A 21,746-nucleotide genomic window follows, 5' to 3' on the forward strand; every position below is an offset into this window, starting at 1 on the left:
ACAGCCCTGCAGGATTCATGGTGTCAATTCCCTCCAGCACTACTTCAGACATTAGTCAAGTCCACGCCACATCATGTTGTTGCACTTCTGCGCGCTCACGGGGGTCCTACATGATATTACGTAGGTGTACCATTTTCTTAGGCTCTTGGTGTACATGTCAGTCTGCAATAAAGTAAATAGTACTGGTACATTACATGTAATTAATTCCTTCCACATTACAGAAGGTATTATTCAGTGTTGGTGTCATGGGATGGAATGCAACTTGTCGTCTTTACATCATAGATTGCCTCACTCTTTCAAATGTCTCAGGCCATAGCTAAATAACAACACAGGCTACACAGACATACTGTTCAAGGCTCTGCAAATCAGGAGCTGGTTCAACATACACAACACTTTTCAGATGCCCCTACAAGTAAAAATCAAGGTGGTTTAAGTCTGGTGATATAGCTGGTCAGAGACAAGGGTCACCTTGTCCTATCTGTCTCCCAGGAATGTGATGTTGAGGTGCTGACATGCAATGACATGGCAATGGGCTGGTACTCTATGATGTATTTGCCATGTTAGTTGTTGTACTGTTACAGGCACATCCTCCAGAAAAATAAGTAGAGTTCTGGAAGTGTATGTATCCATTATGACCTTGTGCTGAAACAAATGGTACAAGAAGATGGTCATCAATAACCCCTGCCCAAACACTGATGTTAACACATTGATGATGCTACATTCAGCAATTCCCAAAGGATCTTCTATAGCCCATATGTGACAGCTGTGTGTGGACATGACTGCATTGTAACCAAAGGGTACATGATCAGTGAATAATACTTACAACAGAAATTTCTTAATGATAGTGGTATGTTGCAAAGCCTTCTTTTGAAGGAAATCCTACTGCTGATAATCCTGGCACATGTTGCGGGTGACAGGAATGGCACTGGTTTTCACACAGGATGCATATCATTCTTTCATTCACTCCATGCTGGGAGATCATGTGTGTGGCACTTGTACTAGTATTCCTCTCAGTACTGTATAGACTTGTTATTGCAGAGCTGGTGTACAAACATGTCGAGCTCAACCACGTTGTTCATCTCTCTGAAAGGAAATCTGGTAACACAAACACCAAAAATGCATCAGTTAAATAATAAATTAAGGCCTTGTAATTTGATGAAACAGGTCTAATTGTGTTATTACAGACTCAACATCCATTCCCTTTCTTGTAAAGAATCAACTTGTCCTTTTACTTAATATTCACCATGCATAAGTGAAAAACTGGAGTCAGATTAAATCAACAGGACCATTAAACTTTATTAAAGGAAAAAAGTGATTTTTTATTTGTTTGCATTGTATACGCATATCCAAACTGTTACAGTTTAACAAGTCTGTATTTTGACTGCAATACTTCATTATGTCTTCCAGCAGTTCCTAACCTGATTGCAACCACTGCACTAAGCAGAATACAAGTTGATCCTCTTTGCTGTTGGAACACACTGTGCTTGGCACTATATGACAGGATCCACTGAACAGTTGTCTATGGCACATCGAGGCCCTGCCTTGCCCGTAGCATCCTGTGACGAGCTCTGCTGAAAGCAGCAATCACAGCTTCCACACTGTTAAGTAATGCTGATGATGACAGGTGATGGGGCACATTCTTCCCCCAACCCTCTGCCCTTTCAGACGTCTGGTGAATAATGTCCATTCGAACTGTGACTGTGCCACTGCTAACAGTACGCAAGCCAAACTTGCCAAGTACTGGTTTACCCTGAAAGGAGATGGATTAATATTAACACGTGACACAAATAAAAAATGAAGCAGACAAATATAACAAAACAACATCACAGATAAAGAGACTTTAGAAGGATGAAGAAAGACAGACGACACTGCCAGTGACGATATAGACTGCTACTCACTGTAAAGATGACGCACTGAGTTGCAGACATGCACAACAGAAAGACTGCTATACATGACGGTGTTTTCGGCCAAAGTCTTCTTCAGCAAAGGATACTAGCCAGAGCTGCTTCTGGTAGCAGTCATGTGTGTGAGGTCTGCTTGCTGGTGTGAATGTGTGCTTTCTTTGCTGAAGAAGGCTTTGACTGAAAGCTATAATGTGTAACAATCTTTTCATTGTACCTGTCTGCAACTCAGTCAGTCATCTTTACTGTGAGTATCAATGTATTCCTTTCCTAACATTGTTGATACTCCAACCTGGAATTTCTATTGTTTGATAATTGATTTTCAGCTTTTTCATGAGTCACGAGAATAAAAGTAACAATAAAGTTTTCTGATTAGCATATCTTTCCACTCAGACTGTCAAACCTGCAATTCTTTTAGTATTTCATTTTAGTGAGTAAAAATCATTTTGTTTCATATGACATTTTTAACAGAATGCCTAATGATATGTTTGAGGATTTGCCAAAAAGTAATGCCTTCAAATTCTTTATGTGAAAAACCTTTAAAGTTTTTTAAATATTTATTGATATTCAACATCTTTGTTCGTTGTGTCTACATATTTATTTGTCAACATATGTACTCTCCCTGTCAATGAACATATTTCTCTCAATGATGACCAGTTTTTTGATATTATCAGTGATGAATGTTTTACTTTATTGATGAGCCAGAACCTCACCTCTGCTTGCCAACTTCATCACTATCAAACTGAAGTCTTTGTAAGTGTTCTTTAAGTTTTGGCAAAAGATGAAAATTGGATGGAGCCAAGTCAGGACCATATGGAGGATGACTGATGACAGTAAACCCCAGGCATTTGATTGTTGCAGATGTCACAAACAGTTGTGTATGGGCTGGCACTGTCATGCTTAAGGAGAGGGCACTCTGTGTACTTTTCTGGGGGTCACAGAGTCCCTTGCAGTGTTATGATGGTGCCTTTCAGGCATAGATGTCAAATGCACCACACCATGAACATTCCACAACACTTTGAGCACAATTTTCCTTACTGATGGCATGGTCTTGAACTATTTTGGCACCAGTGATCCTTTGTGGCAGAACACCACTGATGCTCTTTTGTTTTGGGGTCAAAATGGTGAATCTAACTTTTATCACCTATCACAGTATCGTAAAGAGACCCATTATTGTACACAGCTTTCATTTTTCTATGGATTTCAATTGGATGCATGCTTTCTGTGGTTAGCAACTTGATTACAAAATGCTGTTTCTCACCAACTGGCATAGTTAAATGCTGCCATGTTACACATCACAATTCAGAGCAGTATTACTTTTTCAGCATGCCCTCGTATATTATGTAGAAATACAGAAAGCTCGAATAGTTTCCTATTCAACAACTGAGCCATGAAACCAATTCCTTGAATGCAAATGCATAAACTGATTAAATGAACTTTTTTCTGATGAAACATTAGTTAAAACATACCCTTTTCCCAAGCATTTTACTGTCTTTCTGAGCCTTTTTGGAAACTGAAAAAATATCGTTTATGTGTCTCATAGAAACAAGAGGCTGGTGTGTTGTATTTGTTTATGCAAACATCTTAGGACTGTTGCTGTCCTTGGTATTCCCTAAATGATATTCAATATTATCAGTACTGGAGAATTCACACTGTCAGTTCTATCAAGTTACCCACAATTCCTCCACTGAGCAATTGAAGGTATGAGTAATTTTGTTCTTAAAAAGGATATGTACTCTACTTTCGCAGAAATGTGCAATGGTAAGAACAACAGTATGTCATCAATCCTTTGCAATATTCATAAATGTAAGGCTGATTCAAAAACAGCAACATGCAACCACAGCAGCAAACATACAAAAAATTCTCCAGTTAAGCAGCCTGAAATTTGAACAGCTACTGGATGATTGTGATAAAAATGTAGCTGTGGATGTTAAGATCAATGGCCTTGCTACAGAGGTTAAAACAGTTCCTGTCAGATCACCAAAGTTAAGTGCTGTCGGACTTGGGTGAGCATCCAGGTCTGCTGAGCGCTCTTGGCAAGCGTGTGCAGTCAACCCTTTTGAGGCCAGTTTAGAAGCTACTTGACAGAGAAGTAGTGGCTTCGGTCACAGCTGGGAGAATGGTGTGCTGACCACATGCCCTTCCATATCCACATCCAGTGAAGCCTATCGGCTGAGGATGACATGGCATTCATTCGGTACTGTTAGGCCTTCTGAGGCCTTGTCAGATGGAGAGTGGATGTTAAGACATCCACAGTACACAGATACTTGGGGAGCAGCATGTTTAGACATGTCCACAGCACACAAGGTTGGTGAGGTGGTACAAAATGCACATCTGCATCTAGGGCAAGGTGTGCTGCCATGGAAAAACTCATCTAAAACAGTAAAAGGTTTGACAGACAGCAATTTATCCTTCTCAAGTATTCTACTGCCTAAGCAGATGCAATTGGAATATGGCAGATGCTGACTTTTCAAAGTTCATACTATGAATTAATGTCTTAGCCAGTATACCATGAAGTCTGTAAATTAAGACATCTATCTGTTTTAATTACTTCTCAAATCAGTATATCATTTTATTTTCTCAGCTGTTGCAGGAAAATTTCTTCTGTAAGTATACTTAATCTGCTTAATTTCTTTTGTAAGTATGCTTAATCAGTTTCCAGGTTTCCAGTTAGGTGTCACTTTTGAAATAATGCAACATTTCATGATCACCTTGCAAAGTATTAATATAATGCTGATGCTGCCATATTTATATACGATGGAAGCTGCCTGCCCCTGAGTGCAGGTGCTAAGGTATTGTATTTTTGGCTCTCATGGTAGTGGTTGGAAATGGAAGAAAGCAGTGGGGAGTAGGTTGCAGTGCCATAGGATGTGCCTGAAATTCTGCATGGCTAGTCTTGATCCACCTACATGCTGTGAGCTGTTGGATGAATTTTCACTGTATGGCCAATAAAGTGAGATTCCATGCTGAAGTGAGTGCTAGCCTTCAGTCTTGTTGACAAATGTCTAAAGGATCCCTGCTTCTATTGATTATGGAACTTACTTGGTCACATGACTAGGTACAGCCATGTTCCAGTTCAAAGTAGTGTGCATTGTTAGCTCACTGTGTATAGTGTATGTGGAACATGTCTTTGCAGGCAGGTGTGATGACCTGCTGTTAATGTCATAACATTTATTGAAAACAAGATGGAATGACAGTGCTGATACAGAAGCTGATGGAAAGTACAAGCGAAATGTTAAAGTTGAGTAAGTCAATAGTATGGAATTTGAAAAAGGAGGGAAATGAAGACAAATGGAGTGGGATTGATGTATCTACCCCAAACAAGAAGAATCAAGAATGTGATTTTCACTGTGCAGCGGAGTGTGTGCTGATATGAAATTTCCTGGTAGATTAAAACTGTGTGCCGGACCGAGACTCAAACTCGGGACCTTTGCCTTTCGCGGGCAAGTGCTCTACCAACTGAGCTACCCAAGCACGACTCATACCCCATCCTCACAGCTTTACTTCTGCCAGTACCTCGTCTCCTACCTTCCAAACTTTACAGAAGCTCTTCTGCGAACCTTGCAGAACTAGCACTCCTGAAAGAAAGGATATTGCGGAGACATGGCTTAGCCACAGCCTGGGGGATGTTTCCAGAATGAGATTTTCACTCTGTAGTGGAGTGTGCGATGATATGAAACTTCCTGGCAGATTAAAACTGTGTGCCGGACCGAGACTCGAACTCGGGACGTTTGCCAAGTTTGGAAGGTAGGAGATGAGGTACTGGCAGAAGTAAAGCTGTGAGGACGGGCCGTGAGTCGTGCTTGGGTAGCTCAGTTGGTAGAGCACTTGCCTGCGAAAGGCAAAGGTCCGAGTTCAAGTCTCGGTCCGGCACACAGTTTTAATCTGCCAGGAAGTTTCAAGAAGAATCAAAGTGCTCACAATGAAATATTTATTGCCAATAAGGATAAATGTATTATTATGTAGCAGAATTAAAGCAGATATAAAACATGGATTCATACACATTAGACTGTAGACAAATGTTACCAAAGGGAGACTAAGCAAGAAGTATTGTTGAACAGAACTGCTGGTTAACAATAAACTGTTGTGGATTCAGGCACTGACTTGGGATTTGTTCTGGGATCTGTTTTCATATATGACTTGAAAAACAAAAATCAGAATAGTTATATAGAAAAAGACACCAAATTGTTTTAAGAAATGTGTATAAACTCAGCTTATTCCAGAATTATCACCTAAAAGTTTAGTCATTTTTATAATGCTCCATATCACAACAAACAGGAGAGTAAGTGCCACTTTCTTCTATTTTGTCAAAATTTGAAATACCCAGCAGACTGTCCAGTAATCACATACCTTATGAACTACATCTAAGGAATGCAAGACATTTGGAGATAGTTAAGGAGCATTAACCTTTGCCTTTTATACAACTGACAAAATTTTGGAAGAAAACCAATTTTGTCACACTATTACTCTCTATCACCCCAACCTACATTCCACAGAACTGATGTATAAGATTTATAGTCACAAATTGTCAAACATGTTTTTGGAGTGGAAATTTCATGCTGGTGGGACATAAGAAAATAAGAGAAAAGTGACAGTCTTGTTGAAAATAGTGTTATTTTGATGGATGGAAAACTGAAGGCATATTAGTCCGTCAGCATAGATTTGAAGAGAGTCACCATTATCATCTGCAAATGAAATAGCAGATGCCAAACGATTATAAACAACTGAGGAAGACTGGAATATCAGTGTAGTTCTATTACTGTTGCCAGCAAAGCATTGTTAGCAGTTAAGGTCAAATATATACACTGAACATCCTATTTCTGTTCTTGTTCTAAACGGTCATTTAAGTCAGCGGCTATTATAGCAGGCAGGGAATTGATTTCTGTACCTCTCACATAAGCTAAGTCATATTATTGCATGTACTGATGTACAGACCAATAGCAATGTGACAGTTTGTCAATTGTAAAAATATTGGGACATACACTAAAATACACCCCCCCCCCCCCCCCCAATTTCTTTGGCATAAGTATAATGGCGCTGCCATCCTGGCCAGATTTCTGACTCCTTTGCAGGATGATAAATGATATCCTCTATGGACAAAAAGTGAACCAGATTCTTACTTTCTGTTCTTTGTGTCACCAGGTAAAATGAGTGAATGAATGAATCTTTCTGCACTGTCCTTCCTGTCTCCATCATTTCCAGAAGAGGGAAAAACTGGGCCAGGAGTGCCATCTGTTCAACTGATAATGTTCTTGTTAGTGCAGTTGTTTCACCTTTGATTTCAGTTTTTTTCTACTGGTTGCTTAAAGAAGCAAAGTTTAAGATACTCTATAATTAAGAACAAATGTAACAGAATGCAGGAAAGCAGCAACTATTATTCACTGAGCACAAATGTATTTTTTCAAAAATGCAGATACACCACACTATATAAAAAAAAAAAAAAGGCAGAGAAAGTTCTTACGTGTTAATGAACTAAATGATGAATATGATGCAAACAACACTGTGAATAATTTGATCTGTATGCAAACATTACTGAACCTTACCCTATAGGAAAAATAAATAAATAAATAAATTTATTCAGTAGTTTCAGTTTCAGTAATTATTAGCAACTACTAACCTTTACTGCATCTGGCACTCCAGCTATGTCCATTGAAACATTACAACCACCTCCAACAAAGAAACGTCTCATTTCATGTAAGCGTCCATCCGGTGTGAACCGCCAAGAGGGTACAGAAAGAGTATGACGACCTGCGCTGTTAGGCAAAGGTACATGGCAGTAGCCTTCCACACGGAAACGGCCCCAACTATCTAGCGAAGCAACTCGCATCAGTAGCTGGGGGCGAAGGCACTGTGTTTCTGCAACAGACATTCAGTTTCGTAGATGTTGAAGCATGTTTGTTTTAGCATGTATGTAATATGTTTGTAATATCCTAGACACAAGCTGAGCAGTGTGTGTTGGTGGCAGTGACGTAGTGTACCTGCAATAGGGCAACAAAAGAAGGCTGATAATTTATAAAGAAAGGGGTTGATAGGGTGTGATTTTAGAATTGATTTTTTAGGATTTAATAATTTCCTAGCACCAGAGTAAAGAACTCCACTATTGAATTGAGATAAGGTTTTACAATATACGTGGAAAGATTTTACATCTTGTCTGGTAATTATGTATGCCAAAGTTTCTTTGAAATTGGCCATCATTACTCATTTATGCATTCACCACATCCTGCCGATTTTGTTATCAATAATAACATTCAAGAATGTGCAATGAACTAATATATTCATTATAAAAGAGAAAAAATTAAAGGAAACATCTTCTACAGGCTGCACTGACAATTTGCTATCATACAGTAATAGCTCCTTTTGCCCTTGAAAAGTCTGTAAATCAATATCTTACACAGTTATCTGGATATTTTGGAGGGAAAAGAAACTACTACTTTAGTTTTTGGCCTGTTTCATGGAGCATATTTGTGACTCCCTATGGAGTGGAATGTGTCAGTAACTTTAAATGTATGATGTATAATTTTTCTGTGGAAACCTGGCTACATCCTGGCCATTTATATAAATGATATTTTTTTTTTTAAATTGTAAGCAACAACAAAATTTGATAAATATAATCTATTCATAAATTCATCTACAGAGCAGGAGTTGTCAAGCAGAAATGATTTCAATTTGGTTTCCTTAATTTTCATTATTTGCTGGCACCTTTAATTCATACAGAGGAAGACAGCCAATATTTTATGACTACTTTGTTCCTTCTTGTGAAAGAGTGAGGCAAAGTTGTGGATAGTGGAGGCTATCTTTGTTTCTAGCATTATACAGTGAAACTTGCTCAAAAAGGAATTGGTATGGAACCAAAATAAAATTTTCTATGCATTTGAAACAACATGGTATTGCTGCCTTTCCAGTCATCGGTGGCTTCTTCATTTCATGAAATGTGTTTCACAGCGGTTCACTGAGTCTGTTGTTGGACACTTTTCCATTGGTGCACTTTTCACATCAAATTGGTGATTTTGAAGGCCGTGTGCAGTAAAACAGTCCCATTTAATCAGCACTGAAGACATCTTTTGGGTCATAATTTGCAATTAGGTGCTACAGTACTGTCTTTCATTCTGTTGCTACACTTTCCTACACATCTTTAGCTTCTCCACACATTTATTCCACACAATGTTGTTGTGCCTAGCTTTGAAACTGTCCAGCCATCCTGTGGACACATTAAACTCCATATTTCCAAGCTCTTTAGTGACTTTCAGAGCCTCACTCTGCAACATGGATCCAGACAAAGGCAACTTTTTTGCCCATGCACTTATGAACCATTCCCAAACTATCTCATTAATTTCTTTATTTCCTGTCTTCTTCATCTCATATCTTATCTCTGTTTCTTAAAGTATCATAAATTTGTGTTTTATCGCATTTGAATCACAACATTATTTTGTGCACAGAAAGTCTGTCTTCCTTATTCACCTCAATTACCCTAATCTTTTCATTAAAGAGCAAAACGCCAGTCCTGTAGGGACTATTTCAAAAATTATAAATTACTGACTGTTTACTCATTGTTGTATTTAAGACCATAATGTTTGTAAAAGAGAACGAGGAAAATAGTGTAAAGAACAGTGACATCCATAATTACAATACTTGAGCCAAAAGTGACTATCATAGGATACGGACTAACAAGAAAGCTACAGACCACAGTCCATATGTAACTGGGAGACAATTCTATAATAAGTTGCCAAAAAATATAAAGCAACTCCAAGGCAATCTTTCCACGATCAAGTTGAAAAATTGGTTAATAGAAAGATGTTTATACTCATTAAAAGATTTCTGAGCTGCAGTACTGCTAGTTTATTCTTTTACATACTGTGGTATATTAGTGGTGGTACTGTTATAATTGGCTAAAAAATGGCTCTGAGCACTATGGGACTTAACATCTGAGGTCATCAGTCCCCTAGAACTTAGAACTATTTAAACCTAAAGACATCACACACATCCATGCCCGAGGCAGGATTCGAACCTGCGGCTGTAGCAGTCGCACGGTTCCGGACTGAAGCGCCTAGAACCGCTTGGCCACTGCGGTATAATTGGCTAATTGATGTATATAATCATTATATGTATGGAATGATATATAATGTGCTAATGTGTTTATAATATTATTGCATGGAATGATATACAATGTGCTACTTGATGTATATATTCATTCTTGGAATGACATGATATTGATATAATTGTACAAAAAATGATGATGTCCAAGACTGTAAAGTTAACATGGACAAATAAACATTATTATTATTATTCTTTACTGTCTCAGACATTATTATTATTATTTCTTTCTTGTCTCAGACATTATGTCTGGTTAAAAATGGAAGGTGACGCGGACCTTGATCAAGCGTGACTTCCTTTTAACTGTATGGTATATGTTACATTGCATTTAGGAACTTTCGGGTAATTGAACAAGTGTCAATAATTACAGATTTCTGTAGTTGTATATATAAGTTTGGATGTAGCTGTATTGCATTGATGTACTGGTGGATATTGTGTGGTATGACTCCTGCAGTTGATAGTATAATTGGTATGATGTCAACTTTATCCTGATGCCACATGTCCTTGACTTCCTCAGCCAGTTGGATGTATTTTTCAATTTTTTCTCCTGTTTTCTTTTGTATATTTGTTGTATTGGGTATGGATATTTCGATTAGTTGTGTTAATTTCTTCTTTTTATTGGTGAGTATCATGTCAGGTATGTTATGTGGTGTTGTTTTATCTGTTATAATGGTTCTGTTCCAGTATAATTTGTATTCATCGTTCTCCAGTACATTTTCTGGTGCATACTTGTATGTGGGAACATGTTATTTTATAAGTTTATGTTGTAAGGCAAGCTGTTGATGTATTATTTTTGCTACATTGTCATGTCTTCTGGGGTATTCTGTATTTGCTAGTATTGTACATCCGCTTGTGATGTGATCTACTGTTTCTATTTGTTGTTTGCAAAGTCTGCATTTATCTGTTGTGGTATTGGGATCTTTAATAATATGCTTGCTGTAATATCTGGTGTTTATTGTGTGATCCTGTATTGCAATCATGAATCCTTCCATCTCACTGTATATATTGCCTTTTCTTAGCCATGTGTTGGATGCGTCTTGATCGATGTGTGGCTGTGTTAGATGATACGGGTGCTTGCCATGTAGTGCCTTCCCCTTCCAATTCACTTTCTTTGTATCTGTTGATGTTATGTGATCTAAAGGGTTGTAGAAGTGGTTATGAAATTGCAGTGGTGTAGCCGATGTATTTATATGAGTGATTGCTTTGTGTATTTTGCTAGTTTCTGCTCGTTCTAGAAAGAATTTTCTTAAATTGTCTACCTGTCCATAATGTAGGTTTTTTATGTCGATAAATCCCCTTCCTCCTTCCTTTCTGCTTAATGTGAATCTTTCAGTTGCTGAATGTATTTGATGTATTCTATATTTGTGGCATTGTGATCGTGTAAGTGTATTGAGTGCTTCTAGGTCTGTGTTACTCCATTTCACTACTCCAAATGAGTAGGTCAATATTGGTATAGCATAAGTATTTATAGCTTTTGTCTTGTTTCTTGCTGTCAATTCTGTTTTCAGTATTTTTGTTAGTCTTTGTCTATATTTTTCTTTTAGTTCTCCATTAATATTTGTATTATCTATTCCTATTTTTTGTCTGTATCCTAGATATTTATAGACATCTGTTTTTTCCATTGCTTCTATGCAGTCGCTGTGGTTATCCAATATGTAATCTTCTTGTTTAGTGTGTTTTCCCTTGACTATGCTATTTTTCTTACATTTGTCTGTTCCAAAAGCCATATTTATATCATTGCTGAATACTTATGTTATCTTTAGTAATTGGTTGAGTTGTTGATTTGTTGCTGCCAGTAGTTTTAGATCATCCATGTATAGCAAATGTGTGATTTTGTGTGGGTATGTTCCAGTAATATTGTATCCATAATTTGTATTATTTAGCATGTTGGATAGTGGGTTCATAGCAAGGCAGAACCAGAAAGGACTTAATGAGTCTCCTAGGTATATTCCACGCTTAATCTGTATTGGCTGTGATGTGATATTATTTGAATTTGTTTGGATATTAAGTGTGGTTTTCCAATTTTTCATTACTATGTCTAGGAACTGTGTCAATTTAGAATCTACTTTGTATATTTCCAATATTTGTAGTAACCATGAGTGGTGTACACTATAAAAAGCTTTTTGGTAATCAATGTATGCGTAGTGTAGCGACCTTTGTTTAGTTTTAGCTTGATATGTCACCTCTGCATCTATTATCAGTTGCTCTTTACATCTTCGTGCTCCTTTGCAACAGCCTTTTTGTTCTTCATTTATAATTTTGTTCTGTGTTGTATGTATCATTAATTTCTGTGTAATGACTGAAGTTAATATTTTGTATATTGTTGGTAGGCATGTTATGGGGCGATATTTAGCTGGGTTTGCTGTGTCTGCTTGATCTTTAGGTTTCAGATAAGTTATGCCATGTGTAAGTTTATCAGGGAATGTGTATGGGTCTGCAATGTAACTGTTAAATAATTTATGTCTGCTTGTGTCTGTATATGTGTGGATGGATATGTGTGTGTGTGCGAGTGTATACCCATCCTTTTTTCCCCCTAAGGTAAGTCTTTCCGCTCCCGGGATTGGAATGACTCCTTACCCTCTCTCTTAACACCCACGTCCTTTCGTCTTTCCCTCTCCTTCCCTCTTTCCTGATGAGGCAACAGTTTGTTGCGAAAGCTTGAATTTTGTGTGTATGTATGTGTCTGTTTGTGTTTCTATCGACCTGCCAGCGCTTTCGTATGGTAAGTCACATCATCTTTGTTTTTAAATATGTTAAATAATTTAGTTAGATGTGAATGTGTTGAGGTGAATTTCTTTAGCCAGAAATTTGCTATTTTATCTTTTCCAGGGGCTTTCCAATTGTGAGTAGAAATGATTGCTTGGGTGACTTCATGTTGCAAAATTATCACTTCGGGCATTTGTGGTATCATCTTGTATGTATCTGTTTCTGCTTGTATCCACCGTGCATGCCTGTTATGTTGTACCGGGTTTGACCATATGTTGCTCCAGAAGTGTTCCATGTCTGTTATGTTTGGTGGATTGTCTATTTTAATGTGTGTGTTATCTATTGTCTGGTAAAATTTCTTTTGGTTTGTGTTGAATGTTTGGTTTTGTTTCCTTCTATTTTCACTTTTTTTGTATCTTCTAATTCGTTTTGGCCAATGCTTGTAATTTCTGCTTCTTTTCATCTAATTGCTCTATCGCTTCTTGTTGTGAGATTTTACCTAACCTTTTTCGTTTTTTTTCTGACATTTCATTTCTTATAAATTGTGTTAGCTGTCCGATGTCTTTTCTCAGTTTTTCTATTCTGATCTGTAGCCTGTGTTGCCATGCTGGTTTTGTGGGTTTCTTCTGTGTGTTGGTTGGTTCTGATCTCTGCCTAGTGTGTATATTTAGTGTAGTGAGTGCTCCTATATAAACCAGTAGTTGTAACTCTTCCATAGTTGTGTTTTCATTTATTTTGTTGTGTATGATTGTGTTGATAGTTTTTATTGTTGTTTCGACTTGTGGGTTATTTGGCGGTCTATGCAAGAATGGTCTAATGTCTGTATTTGTGTCTTTGTATTCTATATATGTCAGCTGAAATTTTTCTTCTATATCTAACATGTGTGTCACTTCGTGTTCTATTTGTGCTTGTTCTGGTGGCTGTCTAAAGATTTCGTTTTCCTCTGACTGTTTAATTGATGCGTGTTGTTCTTTGTTTGTTTGCTCTGGGATGTTTGAGTCCATTACTGTATTTTCTTCTTCTTCTGATTGCACATTATTTTGTTCCAGTATTTGTTGTACTTGTTGTTTGATGTTTTCTAATTCTGACTGGGGTCTCCTGTTATTTTTGATTATTACACGGATCTGATCAGCTAGTCATTATTCTGTTTAAAATTTTAATTCTGGGTATCTGGTAATAAATGTTGTGTATACTTGTGATCTGTATCCAGTTGTGTTGGTTCCTAGGTTTGTTGCTTGGTAATAACAGAACATGAGGTGTCGATTAACTTCATCTGACCATCTCATCCTCTGTCTTTGTTTTCCTTCTAGGGTGATTGCAGGAAGCATATCCTGCAAAACACCTCTATTTGGATTTGAATCATTTTCCAGTTGGCTAGCATTGTCGTTACCATTGTGGGCGGGCATAGGGTTCAAGCGTCGTCCCCGACCATGACGGCGCTTGTCCGAGGCTTCTTTAGTTCTGTCCTGAACCAACTAATCACACTAAAAGGGGGGTTAGTCCTATTAGTGGTTTGTTCTTTTCATCACCTTTTACGACGGCAGGACATACCAGAGTCCTATTCTTTTCCCGGGCCTCCATGGGATTTATTATTATTATTATTATTATTACTATTATTAGCAACACACACTTTTTGTTTGACATCATGTTATCACTTAAAGTGCTACTAGTCAACTGAATCTGGCACAAAATAATGCAGGTAGTGCATTTCCTTGGAATGCTTGACCTTGCTGGGTAAAACCATTATTTAACGGAACAACGCCCACCTCTCTCATTGTGCAGATTGCAGCAGAGTATTTGTAGATGTGCAACAATGTTCCAGTGTGCGTTAATGCACATAATAATAATGGCAACTGAGAAATGCTAACAAACAGTTCGCTCAAGAATGGAGCATTTCCTACGGTTTACTGACACTGCACGTAGCTTGTTCGTTGTTACACAGGGTGGTGTGGTTTGATGTCCACTCCCGCAGCACCGCACTGTGCTGTGCTTAACCCCTTTTCTCAGTTTTGCGCTGCATAACAGCATTCTCAGGGCAGTATAGTCTTTGTGTTAAAAGTGGTGTCCCTGTAGAGTTGTGGATAACTAATGTATACTGTAATACAGTAAAACTGTATAAGTTCTTTTCGACATCATGCAATCAACTATTGATTAAGTCTTAAAATTTGCATTCCATTTCCCTCTTAGACATTTTCTGCTTTATACAGAAAATTGGCATATAGAAGTGTATTGAATACTTTGAGAATGAAATACTTGTACGATCTGGACAGATTTCCAAATTATACAAGGTTTACTGTATTTATGACTGCTACTGTTATTGTCAAATTGTGCCTGATTCTTCACAACAAACTTCTAAAGGAGTAAATGTATTGTGTGGCTGTTATTAGCATACTTAATTTCTCTTTCCTCCTTTCCCTTCCTTCCCTCCCTCCCCTCTACCCCTCCCTTCCCCCCCTCTTCCCTTTCCCCCTTTTCTCCTTTCCCTACCCTCTTTCCCTCCTCCCCTCTTCCCTTTCACTCCTCCGTCCCTCCCTCCGCCCTTATTTTACCTTACATACAAAAACCTGAGTTTATAACTATACCATTTACTACTATTTAGGGGTAATTTCAAACAAAATAGGCAAGCTGTTTAAGAACACAGATGTCAGAATAACTTTTGCCACCACTAAAAATTTAAGAGAGAAACTGGTGCATAACATCACACAAACAGCCGAGAAACAAAGCAAATCAGGGATTTATAAAGGAATGAGCAACCATTGCATTAGAAGTACATTAGCCAAACACGCAAAATTTTTAATACCCATTTTGAAGAACACACAAAGCTAACAAATCAGCTACAGTGAAGTGTACAGATAAAACAGGACACAGTGTTGCAACAGACTACACTATTAAAGTGCTGCATACTTTACAGAAGAGATAGAAAATGGAGATCTAGAAGGAAATGGAAATATTCATTTGTCACCAAAAGTGTAAAGACGAATTGTAAACGAGATTACAGATTTCAAGAACTCACATTTCTTCACAAATATCATCTCAGTACTACTAAAACAGACAATACATAATGATTAAAAATATATATGAATGGTATTCCAATAGCAATATCTTTGTAATTCTTTAACATAATAATTCTTATTATGGAAACAGTCATGGTCGCAAAACAGCCCAAAACATCGCGAATATCCAAGATGACTTCACAGCTGTGGTTCACATTCAACCTGGTGCACCTCTTTCTGCTGTACTGAAGCCATGTGTGCAACATAGTGAATCGTTCTCAGTGAATGATTATGTCGTTATCATTGGTGGTACAAATGATGTGGCTAAAAATGAAGCAAATTACACTATCAGGCACATGAAAGCAACACTCGGTAAGTTGACTGGCACCAAAGTAATTGTCGTTAACATTCCACAGAGACATGATCTAATGGGCCAGTCTATTGCGAACTTGGAAGTGCATAAAACAAATGTTAGGCTTAAAACAATATGTAACAAACTTCGCAATGTGTCTTTGGTAAACGTCAGTAACCTAGATAGAAACCTGCACACAACTCATGGTATGCACGTGAACAAGAGAGGTAAAAAGATTGTGAGTAAATTAATTATTGATGAAATCAGACGAAACATCACACAAAGCAGTGTAAATAAGTGCATTGCTAAAGAATGGCACAACCCACCCAAACAGGACTTGCCACACAAAGAGCTACAGCTGACAAGCCAAGGAAACTAGTAAACGATGCTGGATAGCCTGGTAGCTCTAAATCTCCCTGTATGGTCCAGCAGGAGAAACTTAGCCCTAATATCATACAGCGTAACCCTTGTACTCTTAAAAACAACCAGTCTGGTATGGTGGCATGTCCATCAAGCGTTCAACAATCCGAACTCACTTTCAAATTAATTCAGCAGAACTTTTAAAGTCTTGGCAATAAGCACAACGAGTTGGATACCATTGCACCAACTGATAACCCTGATGTTTTAGTTATACGTGAACACTGGTACACAGATCAGCTAATTAGTGTATGTAAGCCACTTTACATGATCTTTTGCTCTGCCTTCAGTAGAAAAGAGAAACGTGGTGGTGGGGTAGCTATCTTTGCAGCCAGTGGTAGTAATTATAGTGTAATAGATGTAAGTGCTTTCAGCATTGAGGGTGTAATAGAACTAGCAGCAATGAATTATAAATGGGGGAAAGAGAACTTAATAATTATAGGCCTATACAGACCTCCATCTGGTAGCCTAGATAGTTTCTTTGATGTTCTTAATGACCTGCTGTTGACATTGACAGTAAACACTGCAATAAAAATGGCTGGGTTAACATAATACTAACTGGAGTTATAAACTTGACTTGCTGTCCAATGACTTTGTATCTAAAAAACTAATGCTAATACTAGCTCAATTTAACTTAACATTTCTGATAAACGAGCCCACTAGAGAGGTCAATAGTGTAAAATCATGCACTGACAACATTATATTTAACATGTCCCACTTTACATGCAGTGCATCAGTTCTGAAGCTTGCCATTTCTGAACACCACACAATACAGGTATTGATAGAAGCTGAAAATCTTCATGTCAATAGAAAAGAGAAACAATATGTGACAAAAAGAATCACCAATGACGACAATGTTAAAGATTTCAACAGTTTACTGAAAAGCTTACAATGGGGTTGAAAAAAACAGCATTACTTTCAGTGATTTTTCATCAAATTTTTATTATTGCTTCAATGTCTTATGCCCAGAAATGACCTTTACAGTAAATGACTGCAAAAAGATACAAAAAATAACTGGATAAATCATGAAGTAAAAACAGCAAGAGAGAAACTTAGATTTTTCCAATATGCAATGATAAATAATAACAATAATAATAGACTAAAGGTAGAATTTAAGAACTATCAGGATTACTATAAAGATCTTCTGCTAGAAACTAAAAGTAAATATGCAGCCGCAATGTTAAGAAACTCTACTAACACAGGTTTAGCTGTTTGGAAAGTAATAAATAGCTTTAGGTATTGTAAGGACAGATCAACAAGTGATTTTACTATAAACCATAAATCATGAAATGTCAATGTCAGATTGCAAATGTTTTTAATGAGTACTTTTCTTCTGTTGGAAAATCTGTCAATGACCATTTTAAGAATCTTCAGCATAGATATAGGGGCATTCAAATCAAACAAAGCATATACTTGGCCCCAACCAATAACAAGGAAGTCAAAAACATAGTAATGTATTTAAAAAATACAAAATCAGCAGGCTATGATGGATTGTCTATCAGTACACTGAAAAGATGCATAAACAACATATCTGATGCCATGGCCACAGCAGTAAATGATGTAATTGCATCAGGTTGTTTCCCAGATAGTCTAAAGACAGCACAAGTAACTCCGATTTAGAAGAAAGGTGATAAATCTAAAATTGAAAACTACCGCCCCATCTCAATCTTACCTGCATTTTCTAAGGTAGTTGAGAAAGTTATTTATACTAGACTAATGACATTCCTGAGTCAACACAATTTAATATTTGAAAATCAGAATGACCTTATGAAAAACAAGTCAACATCAGTAGCAGCAGCACAATTAATAGACAAAATAATAACGGCCATAGAGAACAAGGAGTATGTAACTGGAGTGTTCCTTGATCTAGAAAAAGTTTTTGATTGTGTCAACATCACCATATTACTTGACAAGCTGTGGAACCTGGGTATCAGAAGAACTGGCTATGAGCTAATAAAATCGTATATGAGCAATAGAAAACAATTTGTCTTGCTTAAAACAAACAGTGGGTCTTACAAATCTAAAATTACTGATATCAAATATGGAGTGCCTCAAGGTTCTGTCTTGGGACCCCTTCTTTTCTTGATTTATGTTAATGATATACAGTATTGTTCTCCTAACTGTACAAAAATATTGTACGCAGATGACACATCAATAGTGTGTAAGCACAAAGACTATGAGAGTCTGGAGGTACTGTGCAACAGTGTAACTAATGAAACAGTCAAGTATTTCAATGAAAGCCATCTAAATGTAAGTGCTTCATAGACTGCAATGATGGAATTTAACACAAGGAAACAAATAGAATTTGACATGAAATTATCCATAGGAAATGACATTGTAAAAAAGGAAAAAATGGACAAAGTTCTTGGGAATTACAATCCAGGACAGCCTCAAATGGGACATGCATATTGATTCCTTAGCATGTAAGCTGTCGAAGTATGTGTTTGCTATAAATATGATTAGCACATATTGTAAGGACACGTGTGTACTAAAAACTGCTTATCATGCCCTATTCTCATCAAACTTAAACTATGCTGTAGAAATATGAGGTGCAACAACTCAAGCCAACCTAAGCACATTATTAATACTACAGAAAGAAAGTTATCAGAATTATTTGTGGTGCCAAACCTCAAGAATCATGTCGAAATCTGTTCCAAAAATTAGGTGTGCTTACCATTATAGGTATATACATATTGAAAGTTATATTGCTTGTGAAAACAATAAATCCAAATTTCAACTGTGACCTGCACCAGTACGATACAAGGCAAAAGTTCAGATACCACGTAAATAGCCACAGAATAGCTTTATATGAAAAAAATGCACTTCATGCTGGGCTGAAGCTAGCCAATGCCCTACCACACAGTCTCACAACCCTTCCTACTAACAAATTAAAAGATCAGCTAAAAAGAATTCTAATTGAAAACCCTTTTTATTCCCTAGACGAGTATTATATCTGTATGAAAAGTGCTTCATAAGTATGTCAAGCTCATAGTTTTAAGTAACCTACAACTGATATAATGTTGATAAAAACAATATTTGTAATATTGTGATTGTATACTACCAAATGTAAAATCCATCAAAATGTAAAATTTATTAATACAAACAAATTTTTAGTTTGTAATTTATAAACTGACATATTCAGAAGAATAATCTGTATGATGTCCTGAAACTGTATGATTTCTAGGGACTCAATTTGATTATTCCATGTTGAATAAATATTATTATTATTATTTTTTATTATTATTATTATACTGTCATTTTTAACATTAAATTGTCACAGTCCTTCTTATTGTAATATATGTTGTCAACCAATATCAGAGATGTGGCAGTAAGATGTACAGGAGACATTGCAAGTGACTGATAATACAAGGACTGAAAAATCAGTAGTTAAACTGAACTAAGCTTTGTTTTGACTGCCACCTTATTTCTGCTGTACATTAGAGTTGATTTTGGTGTCACATTTTAACTAGGGCCTATCCTTTGCAAGTTTATGAATGGGGTTTAATAAGATCCAAGGAGCTATAACAATGAAGATAACTAAACAAATTCATATGAACAATGTGAGTGATTACTTCTAAAAAAATTATGTGAACAACATAGCAACAAATGAATGTAGCCTGAAGATGATGTGTCACAAAACAAGCTGTTTCATCAAATCATTTAAATCAACAAAATTTTGTGACTGGTAGCAGCCTGTGACAAATCTTTTCATATTTTTGAAACAGTTATGGTCGATTAGCAGTCAATATGGCATTTAATTGTTGCTGAACTTCGATATTTAGTATGATCTGGTATTATGTTTCCAATGCAAGTTCTGATCAGTAAGCACAACCAAGAATTTTGAACAAACACTTCTACATATTTCCTTTTCCTCTTGCTGCATTGTTATTGACAAAGGTATCTCCCACCTTATACAGAAGTGATACTGTATTTTTTACGTGTTGCATAACAGACCTTTTAACATGAACCAATAGCTAATACTTTTAAATATTTCATTCCACCTCTTTTGAGCTGCTTGTATTATCAGCACAGAGCACTCCTTCTGCTTTATCATTGTAAAACAGACTGTAACAATGGAAAAGCCAGGATGGAATAATGCCAATATTATGAAAAGGATAGACTCCTACTCACTGTATGAAGGAGATGCTGAGTTGCAGACAGGCAGAACACATTAGAGTTTTCGGCCAAACGGCTTCCTTCTAAAGTAAACACACACACGTTCTTGCAAGCACAACTCACACAACCATGACCACTTTCTCTGGCCATTGAGGCCTCAGCAACCAGAGACAGTGTCTGTGTGAATTGTGCTTCTGTAAAAGTGTGTGTGTGTGTGTGTGTGTGTGTTTTTTTCCTCTTTAGAATGCCTTTTCAGTGAGAGCTCAAGTGTATAGCAGTCTTTTTGTCTGCAACTCAATATCTCCCCATATGGAGATCAGCAAACTATCATTTTAATAATACTGTCATTAAGACAGAATGCAATTAATATAAAGCAAGAACAGAAGCGATCTCAGAGCGCTGTGGGACACTGGCAGTAAGTAACTTGTCTCCACTTAAAAGAACATTCATCATGAAATGTGCATGACTTATGTAATATGACCCCTTGCTTCCTATCAGTTAAATATGAAGTGAAACACTTTCTCATTACTTTTCTAGTTATACTTTGATGTACAGATGTTTTCTAGATTGGCATACAGACAGCTAACAAAGGATAATAGTCATCCACATGCTCTAAAAACTGAGATCTATTTACATAATGCTGTAAGAAGGATTTCCCCTCTCAATTTTATATTACTTGGTTATTTAAAGGATGTCTGAATGAGGCATATTTTGTATTTACTATTGAATTTGCAAGGACTCCCAATTACTTGGGATTTAATTTTCCATCAGCAATGATGTTATTAGATAAAATCCAACTTATTGTTTTATCTCCACAGGCAGCTTTCCAAGCCATTTACATCAATATGTAGAATACCACTCTGACCATACAGACAAGGTTTTGCAGTAGTCTTCAGTCTGCAGCTCTTCAAGTTCTCTATCCTATGCAAGTCTTTTCATCTCCGTATAATTATTACAACCTTCACTGTTTTGAACCTAGGATGGTCAATGGAAAACTATCTTCCAAAGCAGGGTTCTGTTGCCAACCCAGCCTATGCAACATCCTAGTCCATACCAATGCCACTCCCACTTCCAACCCCTTGCCGCAGGAATCATATACTTGTGGTAGACCATAGTTGAAGACCTGCTCAATCCGTGCACCCAGCGCTTCCTATTCCAGTCTGTCACAGG

The 21,746-nt window shown here is 37.1% G+C and overlaps 1 protein-coding gene across 1 annotated transcript in view; it reads right to left on the reverse strand.

The window, feature by feature from the left end:
* Positions 1 to 1,266: 1,266 nt before the first annotated feature.
* The window catches only part of LOC126419013 (Meckel syndrome type 1 protein), a 113,673-nt gene continuing 93,193 nt past the window's right edge, over positions 1,267 to 21,746 (reverse strand). Inside the window, exons 7-8 of the mRNA XM_050086067.1 lie at positions 7,519 to 7,757; positions 1,267 to 1,750 (exon numbers count right to left, since the gene is read on the reverse strand). Coding sequence (XP_049942024.1) covers positions 1,520 to 1,750; positions 7,519 to 7,757 — 470 coding nt within the window. The 3' untranslated portion in view covers positions 1,267 to 1,519. The remainder of the gene's footprint in view (positions 1,751 to 7,518; positions 7,758 to 21,746) is intronic.

The sequence above is a fragment of the Schistocerca serialis genome, chromosome 9, assembly GCF_023864345.2.
Source record: "Schistocerca serialis cubense isolate TAMUIC-IGC-003099 chromosome 9, iqSchSeri2.2, whole genome shotgun sequence".
Lineage (NCBI taxonomy): Eukaryota > Metazoa > Arthropoda > Insecta > Orthoptera > Acrididae > Schistocerca > Schistocerca serialis.